Genomic DNA, 11536 nt, shown 5'->3' with positions numbered 1-11536 from the left:
GCTCTAATTATTCAAACCGGAAAAAAATATGATACAAGCATAATCTGAGATCCGATTACACCCTACTATTAAACCACGTGGGTTTTATCGTTTCAGCGACTCGTCTACAGATTTGTCATTCCGCGTGTGGTTTACGACTCTTCAACTCTCCGGCTATTCTCGAGTTATACTCCCGTTAGCGTATTAAACTCAGCAATCTTTATTGACTGATGATTGATTCCTCCAAAGTTATTCTTCCATCTGTACCAAAATTCACACGAAACATCGCAATTTTATACGAGCAGCATAGGTATACATACGGTACACAATTTGTAGAGCAGAATGTTTTCTCTCTCTTATCTTTTGGATGATTCGGACAGACATCGGCACGCCTCACGATAAAACCAAAAGACAAACCTACTCTGCTCGTGTCTGCCCCATAAACACACTCCTCCTCCTCGTCTCCCGAGAAGAATCCCCGCGGCTCAAGCAAAGAAACAGCGGCAGGCGGCGGCACACGCCAGCCAGCACCGCGCGATCCCCTCCACCTCTCGTCGCCTGCTCCCGCCAAATCGCGGGAGCGGCAGAGGGGGTTCTTACTTCGCCGTGCCGGCGATGGGGTTCGAGGCGGCGGCGGGCGGCGGCAGCGGCGGGATCCGGGCGCTCACGCGGCGGAAGCAGGTCGACTCCGACCGGGCACGCGCCGCGGGCGGACAGCAGCTCGCCAAAGAGCTATCCGTCACGCAGCTCATCGCTATCGGTACAGAGTCCACCAGTTTCTTTCTTTCTTTCTTCATTCCTTTCCTGAGCTTTTCATGATCTTTACTATGGCGATTGGATTACGTCGGAAAAGCACCGCCTTCTCGGTTAATTTCATGTCTGAAGCTTTTGTGCGGCGCAAAAAAAAAATTGGATCTTCGAGCTTGTAACAGTGAAAATCACCATTTGCTTTGTTGGTCTGTGAATTCGGCTTGGTAGATCGCTAGTTTTGTGGTGTGATTTTCTGCAAAGTTTTTACCTTCCGATCTGTCGTCTCGTGTCACGCAGCCGGTAAATCCAAAATTCTATTTAGGTACTCTATATGCTCAACACAATCTACAGTTGCAATAAATTTCGTTGCTACTGATCGCACAAGCTTCCGTTAATGAATTTTGTCTAGCTTTAATTACAGGCTGAGATCTCAGTAGGAACGTTTTTTGTTTGTTTACGTAAATAGGAGTGCTTCGATTGGGCAATGAAGTAAGATGCAGATAGTATCATTCATTTGTATACTGATGATCAGAGAAGTTCAGGCTTCTGCCGTGTCTACTACTCCTGTGCTTGCTTGGTTGATGCTATGTCATTTTCAGTAGGGTACTAGGGTGGGTGGTTTGCCCATGCCCCGTTAGGATTCAATTTCTAAGTCATGCTACCTTTGAGAATGATGTAAATGGACTGATTGTTCTGACTATATGCTAATGCTATGATGTACTCCCTCTGTCCATAAATAGTGTCTAGATACATCCAGATTTGGAAAAATCTAAGACATCTATTTATGGACAGAGGTAGTACAAATTGTTACATGCTTCTGGAGTGCAGAGTGTTCCTTAACACGTTGCAGAGCTAACATGCTGCGTCATACCATATCAGTGTAGTGCTCATGGAACATTTTGTGTTATCTATCAGGTGTTGGTTCGACGGTTGGAGCCGGAGTCTACGTTCTTGTGGGGACGGTGGCTCGGGAGCACTCTGGCCCAGCATTGACGCTCTCATTTCTGATAGCCGGAATAGCGGCCGCTCTCTCAGCATTCTGTTACGCGGAGCTTGCTAGTCGTTGCCCCTCTGCAGGAAGCGCCTACCACTATTCATACATCTGCGTTGGTGAAGGGTGATTTACTGATACCAACATTGTTCATAAAGTTTTATCCATTGACCGGATGAATGTTCTCACATTGTTCAGTATTTTTTGTTTACGTAGAGTTGCATGGTTGATCGGCTGGGCTTTGATATTGGAATATACAATTGGAGGATCAGCTGTTGCCCGTGGCATATCTCCCAATTTAGTGAGTGGGGTTTACCCTTGTTTCTGCAGCATGTCTCTCAATCTTCCATCTCTCCTAACACACTCTGTCTATGTGTTCAGGCGTTATTTTTCGGAGGACCAAATAGTCTGCCATGGATTCTAGCGCGCCATGAGCTCCCATGGTTAGATGTTGTTGTTGATCCTTGCGCTGCTGCCTTGGTTCTCCTCGTCACTGGCCTGTTATGTGTCGGAATAAAAGAGGTTGCTGACTTATACAGTTCAGAAACACCTTTCGTGTTCCTTTTTCGTGAAGTATAGTGTGTGATATTCACCCTTCCATTTTTTTGGTAACAGAGTACATACGTACAAGGGATTGTGACGATCCTGAATTGCTGTGTGATGCTATTTGTTATTATAGCCGGTAGTTACATCGGCTTCCAAACAGGATGGGTTGGCTATAAGGTGTCGGGCGGGTAATGCAAAACTTACTTTGATACTTAGTTTTCTCTATTTGGAAAATAGTGCTCTAACCACTTTTCCCCCCCTAGATTTTTGCCGTATGGAGTGAATGGAATGCTTTCAGGCTCAGCTACTGTTTTCTTTGCCTACATAGGCTTTGATTCGGTAGCTAGCACTGCTGAGGAGGTAACGAAAGGCCCTATTGCACAAAATTTATTTTGCGCCTCTTACGTCTGCTGGATCAGTTTGTATTATTGATAATCCTTTCATCTACACTCACAACAGGTGAAGAATCCGCAACGAGATCTGCCATTGGGAATAGGAACAGCGTTGTCAATCTGCTGTACCTTGTACATGTTGGTTTCAGTTGTTATTGTTGGTCTGGTACCATACTTTGCTATGGACCCAGATACCCCTATTTCTTCAGCCTTCGCAAGACATGGGATGCAGTGGGCAGTGTAAGGACTCCTTTAGACACCGCTTCAGCTTCACCATACATTACTTAGCGAGCTTCCTGCTGAGGCTTTTTCGGCGCTCTCTTGTTTTAGGTACCTTGTAACATCTGGTGCTGTCCTTGCTCTCTGCTCAACCTTGATGGGATCGATTCTGCCACAGGTATACCTAAATATCTTAATCCATATGTGACTTAAAGCTTCTGTGATTACACTGCATGGAAATTTGGAAATGGGCATAGCCAATATAGCACTCTTGGCATGATTGACATTACACAGACGAAAATTGTTATTTCTAAAGCTCTCTGACCATTAATTGTTTAGCTCAAGATAGAACTGTCTGTCCTCATATACTTCTTGTATGATCGGGATATAGGAGTTGAAATTCTGATCAGTTTGCTCCCTTAGCTAATCACTGCAACTATAATCTTACAAATGAGATACATATTTGAACTTATGGTTTGTTATTTTCTCACAGCCAAGAATATTGATGGCAATGGCGAGAGATGGGTTGTTGCCACCCTTCTTTGCTGATGTTAGCGAGAAGACTCAAGTTCCTGTCAAGAGCACAATCATAACTGGCATCTGTGCGGCTTCTCTGTCTTTCTTCATGGATGTTTCACAACTGGCCGGAATGGTAAGGATCTAGGAACCACTGGATAGTTCTCACATTTGAAAACAATTGATGATGGACTTTGGCTCAAGATGCTATTTCATAAAGGAGCCTTCTCTCCAGAGAACGCATTAAGCATCAAGAATGTTACGCATATATAGCTAAAAGCGTTCCTTTTGGTTGCAGGTCAGTGTAGGCACACTCCTCGCGTTCACCATAGTCGCTGTCTCCATCTTGATCCTCAGATATGTTCCTCCAGATGAGGTGCCCCTGCCATCATCTCTGCAAGCATCATTCCGTTTGAGCCAAGAATGTGATGAGGAAAAGGCGAGAGATGAGAATCGAGAACAGGGGACATCTGAGATAAAGGATGTGATTGTAGTAGAATCAATCAGTGACCCTCTTATTGAGAAGCAGCTATATGCAAGTATGTCTGGGGAATTGCCCTTTGACTTGGTCAATTATACAAATCTAATTCATAAGTAGGTACATTTTATTTATCTAGCTAATCAGATTCTCTATAAATTCATCAGGCAAATTGGATGAGGTAAAGCGGCGCAAAACAGCTGCTTGCAGCATAGCATCTGTATGTGCAGGGGTTCTAATCCTGACATCTTCAGCTTCTGTCACATTCCTGCCCTTGTAAGTACAGAATGTGCATATCTTGTTCTGCAGAACTTTCTCTGTAAGAAAAATATTGGCCAGTCTAACATGCATATCTCCCATGTCACGTCAGCCTGGCGATGTGCTTCCTCTGCATCTTTGGCGGCCTGCTCCTCCTAGCTGGTCTTGGCATGCTCTGCTGGATTGACCAAGATGACGGGAGGCACTCATTTGGTCATTCTGGAGGTACTAGCATCACAGAAATTTTATGCATCTCTCTGTACTAGACTACTCATAACTTCATATTACAACCTATTTATGCTGCTGCAGGATTCATCTGCCCATTTGTTCCAATGCTGCCAGTGATGTGCATTCTCATAAACACGTACTTGCTAATAAATCTGGGGTGAGTATCCGACACAACGATCTCACCTTTAAGTTTGCTTTTCGATGAAATGCCCAGAATGGATGTATATACCTACTATAAACATGTCTGAACCTTGTCTTACCTTGTGTTCTTCAGGGCTGGCACATGGTTGCGAGTCGGTGTATGGCTGGTGATGGGGGTCTTTGTCTACATTTTCTATGGACGGACCCACAGCTCATTGACCGATGTTGTGTACGTCCCCACAGCTCAGGCAGATGAGATATATGCTTCCTCTTCTTCAGGGTTTGTGGCCTAGCTAGATAAGATCATCCTTGAGAGTTGAGAGATCATATGCTCCAGAGTCCATTTCAGAAAACCCTTGAGCACCCTGGCTGGAGGTGTTCCCTGTTGCTGCTGCATCCTGCGCGGAATGGCAGACATGAGGTTTGAAGGATTCAACAAATTTTTAAGCTGTGTAAATTGTAAAATGTAGAAATATCATCATCATATGTATGTGCCTCGTTGGAGGAATGTAAATAGTAAATAGATATGATTGGAAGTGTATAGTTTGCAATATGTGCAACAGTGCAAAGGGTAACTAATGTAGTAAATCGTTAGGATTACCCTGGGCCCTCCTATTTTTCACGCATCTTCTTGATGCCGATGTAAACATTATATGATTCAATAAAGATCTCAGTCTTTACTCCCGCAATATATATGTGTATTCCTGTACAAACTCTACATAACGGGCCAGGAGATCACGGCAGGAGGAAATTATTCATCATCACCATTCTTCAGTAAGACATGCATGCTATGATATTATGGTTTTGCACTTCCTATCCAAGTGCATAAGCAAATTGAGTAGAAAGATAGCCCTCCTTTTCCCTTTGCAAAAGCAGCTTGGTTCTGCAAACTTGGTTCATCCGCTCTGAAATCTATGTTACAGCTCACTCACTAGTTCCTGAAACTAATACAGTCCATCCTTTCTTCTAGACACCCAAATCATTCTCTATCTAATGTTTGTGTTTTTTCTTTGGTGTCTGGAAAGCCAGGAACAAAGCTAGATTCAGCAGGCAACCTCATAGCCCTCAAGTGTGGCATGAAACAATTTTAGGGCTCCTTTGATTCATAGGAATTGCATAGGAATAGTATAGGATTTTAATCCTATAGGAAAATTTACTACACATGTTGTTTGATTCATAGGAACATATCCTATAGGAATTAATTCTATAGGAATCTTGTAGTGTAAATCCTATAGGAAAAAAACATGAGGTATGACCTCATGGAAAATTTTCTTTGCTACAATCAAACACACTTCATCTTTCCATAGGATTCAATTAGCCATATCATTCCAATCCTACACTTTTTCTATTCCTATGATTTTCCTATCCTATGAATCAAAGGAGCCCTTACAGGAATCCAAGATGGAAGACGCTCAAGATCACTCCTATGCGCTCCAGTATCTTTCTTCTAGGCTTCTGCATCTGACCACCCTTTTCCAGGAAGCACTATCACAGATCTTGATGGAATCTGTATCATCGTTGATGCGGTTTGGAAGAAAACAAGCTAACCACCAGGATGCCCAGACGGGTACTGGAGTTACCATTCTACCATTCACTGCTCGGAAAATCCATTTCGCAGCCATCTCACGACCAGCTACATCTGCTATCAGGCTGAAGCCTTTGTTTTCCAGCTAGCAATAGCAATCTCAGAAAAACTACACCTCCAGCAGCCCTAATTTCTCTCTGAAAATGCTACTTTCGTGCAAGCAGCGGCAGCTTCACACATAATTAACAAACCAGAGCATTGGGAGATTTGGCCTCAACTTGCAAGGACCATCCAGAGCCAGCAGTTTGAAGCTACCAAAAAATTTCACCTAGGTAAAAGTCTGAAGTCTGAACTTGAAAGCACACCATCAGGCTAGGTTGGCCCTTAACTTACAGGGTAGATCTTCAAACTTTAGATGTATCCCTGGGAATCTAGCTCAAGGATCGTGTCCTTAGAGCTATGTTGTACAATCTGAGTGGTCACTTGCTTTCGCTGCTCTCTGGGAAATGTTGCCGAATCATCTGTTCCAAAAGAAAAAGAAAAGAAGGCAGACTGAATAATACTTGTGCAAACAGCCCAGGGTCTAATGACATTCTCCCAGGAGCAGGAGACTGAATTATACTTGTGCAACTCCATGGTTGAATATACATCAACTGTCAATCAAACCCAAGTTCCTTCACCAGATTAACAACATTACAACACGCTATTCTACAAAACATACAGCAATCAAATCCAAGCCATTGCCTTAGAAAAGAGCAAGTTATCCACCAGATTAACTACATCGCAACAAGATAATATATAAAGAAAAACACAAATACAGTATAGTAGTATCGGCTATATCCTCTTCTACTTCCCAGGTTTTCCAAAAATCGTCCCTACGAGTCAGTCTTGCGTAGGGTGTAGTAGATGGAACCATCAACTGTCTCCATAGCTAGTTGATTCAACCGCAGAAGGATCAACAGGTAGGATCTTCCTTTGCGCCCTGCAAAAAACAAGGGCATGAACATCAATGGAATTCATTTACTCCCTCCAATCCATTATAAATGTCGTGGTTTTAGTTCAAATTTGAACTAAAACCACGACACTTATTATGAATCGAAGGGAGTAGCATATAATAACATTTCAGAATTTCTGCAGGCATGAAATGGCATTTATACATAGGACTATAACATACCCAAACCAATTGATCCAACATCATCCTGATTCAATGCAACACTTCCCTGACCTTTGCCACCGCCAAAGTATGAATTTAGTTTTGAAACTGCATCACTCAATTCCTGATCCAGTGAGAAGTCGGAAAAAAGTAAGCATTGCAGTAGATTGCTCTGAGGTGATCACTAAGATAGCAGTGGCATTGTCATGCCACTAACGGACCAACTGATGATAATGCAGAAATAAGACAAAAAGAAGTTCATAACAATAGGCAAGAAAATTGATTGCGCGTGTTTTCCCTCCTAGTAATTCCAGTAGCATACTGGGAACTACACGGACACTGCTGTAACTTGAGACAGTTATCAAATAGACAACATGCAAAAGGTACTACGAGAAGCATGTCCATGTGATTTACGGAAACTCATACCTCCCATGATGCGAGAGTCCTCATATAAGGAGGAAGTTGCTCGTACTGCTCCTTTGACGCCCTTATCATCCCTTGGAAAGCATCATCTTCACAGATTCAGCAGAGAAACAGGTTATAAGGAGTGGAGATGTAATCTATCTCTTTAAACTAAAAGATTTACATTGCTGCTGACCATCTTGCCCATCTGTTTCTTCTTGGGGAGGTGTGGGCTCCTCGGCCTCGTTCATGATCTCTTGGCCATCATCAACACTGAACAGCATAAACGCATGGGTCAAGAAAGCTAAAGTGAGCAAAGAACCGTGGAAACAAAACAAAGAACAGCGAGATAGCGGTAGATAACTCATGTAAATGTGTATTTCGTTGATTTACCTTTCACTTTCAGGTTTGCTGTCAGGCATCTTTGGACTTGCCGAAAAATCATTATCTGCAATGTCTGAACAAATTATAGTCGCGGTAAGAAATATTAATATATTGAGAATGCGTCTAAACAGTTGGTGCAGCAAAGATGCTTTGCAAGTGTGTCGTACCTTGAGAGGACAGAGCAGCCAGACAAGCATCAGAAATCCCAAGATTCTTTAGTGACATGGAATCCTCAAATCTTACGTGTAGTCAAGAAAGAACTCAATACCCCATATCTCCATTACACAAACCAATAACAGAAGTACAATGAGCAATTTAATGTCAAACGGTGTAATAAAGTAGACTAAATCGTATGGCGTCAGAACCATGTGTGCCCGACTAAACGAAGCTAGCTCTCTCTAGATAAAGTAGGGTTTTCCTTACTACATGTACTTCCAAGAATAAACAGATGCCCGTGAAATATCTAGGTTTGCAGTTAGTACATTAATATTGTTAAGCTCATCCGGTGATATAACAAGTCTGCAACAAACCAATTGATCTCAATTTCCATTGTCTGCTGGTTCCAAATTATGGTATGCAACTTCAGATTCGGAGATTTCAGCAGATAATTTGGAGATTTAATAACAGAATAAAAGTAATAAAGGCCAACAGCTAATATGGTGGAACTTCTGGACGCACACATCCAACATTGGCGAAGCTGCACTGCAAGCCCTTACAACTAGCCAACTAGCCACAGACTGATGTCTACTATTTTGAGCCTATGCATATAAAAGAGCAATGCTATACGTACGACTGAATTCATCGTATAGTTTGGTACGATCAGACTCAAGTTAGCATGAGTCAGCTTGTGGACCAGATTATGGCAGGTTCATGGTGAGTGTAGTCGTACACAGATCGTACAAAGTTTATCGTATGCAAGGCATTTCCGCATATAAAATTGCAGTATAGATGTATCTACCCATTCCATCAGTTCGATCATGAACCACACACAATCATCATTACCTGCAAACAAAATATCACACCCAAGACAAGAATAAATAAATCACATAACTGATGAAAGGATACAGCGCGTCATCGTCATCGTCGAAGCGGTCCAGATCGGACCTCAGCACCGAGCTGGATTCTCCGAGGCGCCCATTCCCGGGGACCTCAAGCTCCCCCGTGTCTCCATCTTCCTCCTCCGCATCAACCTCTACACGGACAAGACAAAACCACTGTGTTTCTCAGCCATACGAGACACGAACACTGCATAGCCAGAACGGTGTGGCGGCGGGATGGAGGTGCTTACCGGGGGCGACGTAGCCGAAGGAGACGAGTCGGAACTCGACGGCGTCGGCGTGGCGGGAGACGATGTTGAGCGCCTGTTGGCAGTGGCCGAGGAGCTCCTCGACGGAGACGGTGCCGAAGGCCATGGACTCGAGGCGCGCCAGGTCGGCGCCCGCCGCCTCCACCCGCCGGTCCAGCCCCTGCAGGAACGCGGTCGTGGCCGAGTCTGCGGGGCGCGCGCGTTAGTTAAGCAGGAGGAGGGGCTAAACCCTAGAGGAGACAGGGTGAGGTGGGTACCGAGGGGGATGGGGCGGCGGGTGAGGGCGTCGGAGAGCGCGCCGGCGGAGGAGTCGGCGTGGGCGAGCACGTCGGAGAGGGCCCCGCAGAGGGAGGAGATCGAGGCCTCCATGTCGCGTCGCATCGCGGCGGCGGCGGCGGTGGCGGCGAGTCGCCGGAGTCTGGGAATTGGGGAATGATTTGCTCTGTCGTCGTTCAAATTTCGGTGGAGGGGAAGTTAGGGAATGGTTTTCGCCGACGGACCCGCAGAGGATGGGGCGTTGGACCAGAACGCGAAGGGAGTTAGGGCTTCCAATGTTATAATGGGCCGAATGTCCAGGCCTAATAGAGCCCGTAGAGCGCCCGGCCTGTGAGAATAACTGCTGTTTATTATTAGCTCAAAAGAAAACTACTTCCTCTCTAGCCATATAATTTTTTGAGAAAAAAATCAGAATACAAAATGTAATACGTTTCACCACAATTGTTTTTAGGGTTTTGTTTATGTTTTCTTATCTTATGCGAAATCCCCTATTTCCTCACGCCAATTATGTAGTGGTAATCCCGTCAAAATCTGGTGTAATTTTCTCTTAATATGCGTTCTTTAATCCCGTGCCGAAAATTTATATCAAGGAACCGAGGGAGTACTGTTTTGTTGTATAAACTAAAGGAAATCCATTTTGACTCATAGGTTTAGTAGATGCACCCACTTTCGAAAAAAATACTCCCTCCGATTCATTATTAATTGATTCAACTCTATCGAGGTATCTAGTCAACAAACATATCTAGGTACACCTATATCTATAAAAAGTTGAGTCATTTAGTCTGGATAGGAGAGAGTATTTTAAAATATCTAAAAAATCCAAAAAAATGGGGTATACTCACCGCGTCAAAAAAAACTTATTTCGTATAGTTTTCGGCTCAAAAAACACTAACGCGGGTCTCTAGTCGCTCAAATTCCTAGTTTCTTGTATGTCACCCCCAATCACCCTACCTTGGCACCGCCCAATCGCCTCCATGGAGCTCCCTGAGCGATCGCCCGTCTGATTCAGATCATGCGGCCCCTAAAGCAGCCTCGTGTTGCTCCCGTCACCGTTGTCAAACACAAGCGGTATGGCAATCACGTCATCTAGGGAGTAGGTCCCCTTGCGGCCGGTGCTCCTGGTTCCCTCCCGCGCCATTGGTGTCCTTCGTTGCTACAATGTTGGTGTTGTTGGCCAAAGACGACGACTATCATCCCCAAGAAGGTGATAGGTCGAGGAAAAGGTCCTCCACCACCTCCGCCGGCCGGGGTGCCTAGTGCAACCATCAATTACGTCGAGGCCCACGATGTGTTTGAGAAACACGAGAGCGGTATAATTTTTACCCGTATGTGAATGTGTGTTGGGTTGGATGATATTGTTTTTCTTTGGTTTTTCGGTTATGTAGTTTCAACTTGCATTCGGTTCCTACATCATATGTGAAGTTGTTTTTATGATTGTGCATACTTTTGGATCAAACACTATTGTCAAGATAAGAACTAGAAACTGGTGTCGTTAAATTATTTGCAATTGCATATATTTTGCGGTATTGCCACACAAACCATGCCAGAACAGATCCCCAAACCTGTACTATAAAACGTTGATGGTTCGAGTTCGAGGTATTTATTCCGCTTGACCCGCACAATACCCTAAAGCAGATTTTTGGTTTCGCTAGAAAACTTTTATGCTACCAAGATTTAAGGTTAGCTAGAAATGCTCTGAGTGCAAGCAAACTCCCGAAACCTTTTCTTCCGGATACATAAAAATTATCTATTCTAAAAAAAATAACTTAGGCACAAAAAATCTTTGTGGAAGAAATCAAGAATGTACGGACAATTTTTACACGGGTGATGTGTGCATGGACCCGCCTGAAACGCCCACAAGCGAGTAAAACCCTCAGAGCTTAAATCTCTTAGATCTTGTTTGGTAATAGAATTTGTGTGGGGATTACTAGGATAATCATCTAGCGTATTAGGTGAAACTTGTATGTTCACCCAATCTTCACAAAACTCTAT

General features: G+C 44.0%; 2 protein-coding genes across 4 annotated transcripts; one reads left to right on the top strand and one right to left on the bottom strand.

Annotated features, from left to right (window-relative positions):
• The first annotated feature begins 403 nt into the window (after positions 1 to 403).
• Positions 404 to 5187, top strand: LOC127298523 (cationic amino acid transporter 2, vacuolar). The gene is made up of 14 exons (XM_051328371.2): positions 404 to 739; positions 1645 to 1846; positions 1937 to 2021; positions 2102 to 2242; positions 2336 to 2454; positions 2530 to 2626; positions 2726 to 2898; positions 2989 to 3055; positions 3371 to 3529; positions 3692 to 3932; positions 4039 to 4147; positions 4242 to 4354; positions 4439 to 4514; positions 4632 to 5187. The coding sequence occupies exons 1-14, from the start codon at positions 595 to 597 to the stop codon at positions 4789 to 4791; spliced, it is 1887 nt and encodes a 628-aa protein (XP_051184331.1). The 5' UTR covers positions 404 to 594; the 3' UTR covers positions 4792 to 5187.
• A 1399-nt stretch (positions 5188 to 6586) lies between these two features.
• On the bottom strand, positions 6587 to 9761 carry LOC127298524 (uncharacterized). Of its 3 annotated transcripts, none has more exons than XM_051328372.2 (9): positions 9526 to 9761; positions 9251 to 9454; positions 9028 to 9154; positions 8130 to 8200; positions 7972 to 8035; positions 7763 to 7851; positions 7603 to 7688; positions 7198 to 7300; positions 6587 to 7005 (listed from the first exon to the last, which is right to left on the bottom strand). In XM_051328372.2, exons 1-9 carry the CDS (start codon positions 9647 to 9649, stop codon positions 6899 to 6901), a joined length of 975 nt encoding a protein of 324 aa, XP_051184332.1. In that variant the 5' UTR covers positions 9650 to 9761; the 3' UTR covers positions 6587 to 6898. The 3 variants fall into 3 exon arrangements, with proteins under 3 accessions (XP_051184332.1, XP_051184334.1, XP_051184333.1); XM_051328374.2 differs by having other exon boundaries at positions 7775 to 7851; XM_051328373.2 differs by having other exon boundaries at positions 7972 to 8026; positions 9526 to 9760.
• Positions 9762 to 11536: the final 1775 nt, after the last annotated feature.

The sequence above is a fragment of the Lolium perenne genome, chromosome 5, assembly GCF_019359855.2.
Source record: "Lolium perenne isolate Kyuss_39 chromosome 5, Kyuss_2.0, whole genome shotgun sequence".
In the NCBI taxonomy this organism is placed as follows: domain Eukaryota; kingdom Viridiplantae; phylum Streptophyta; class Magnoliopsida; order Poales; family Poaceae; genus Lolium; species Lolium perenne.
This window is presented reverse-complemented; position numbering and strand designations above follow the sequence as displayed.

Coding starts and splice junctions, on each gene's coding strand:
- LOC127298523 (XM_051328371.2), top strand. CDS start 595: ATGGGGTTCGAGGCGGCGGCGGGCGGCGGCAGCGGCGGGATCCGGGCG. Junction 740..1,644: donor CACGCAGCTCATCGCTATCG/GTACAGAGTCCA, acceptor GTTATCTATCAG/GTGTTGGTTCGACGGTTGGA. Junction 3,056..3,370: donor TGGGATCGATTCTGCCACAG/GTATACCTAAAT, acceptor ATTTTCTCACAG/CCAAGAATATTGATGGCAAT.
- LOC127298524 (XM_051328372.2), bottom strand. CDS start 9,649: ATGCGACGCGACATGGAGGCCTCGATCTCCTCCCTCTGCGGGGCCCTC. Junction 7,689..7,762: donor GCAAGATGGTCAGCAGCAAT/GTAAATCTTTTA, acceptor GAATCTGTGAAG/ATGATGCTTTCCAAGGGATG. Junction 7,301..7,602: donor GGACTCTCGCATCATGGGAG/GTATGAGTTTCC, acceptor TCACTGGATCAG/GAATTGAGTGATGCAGTTTC.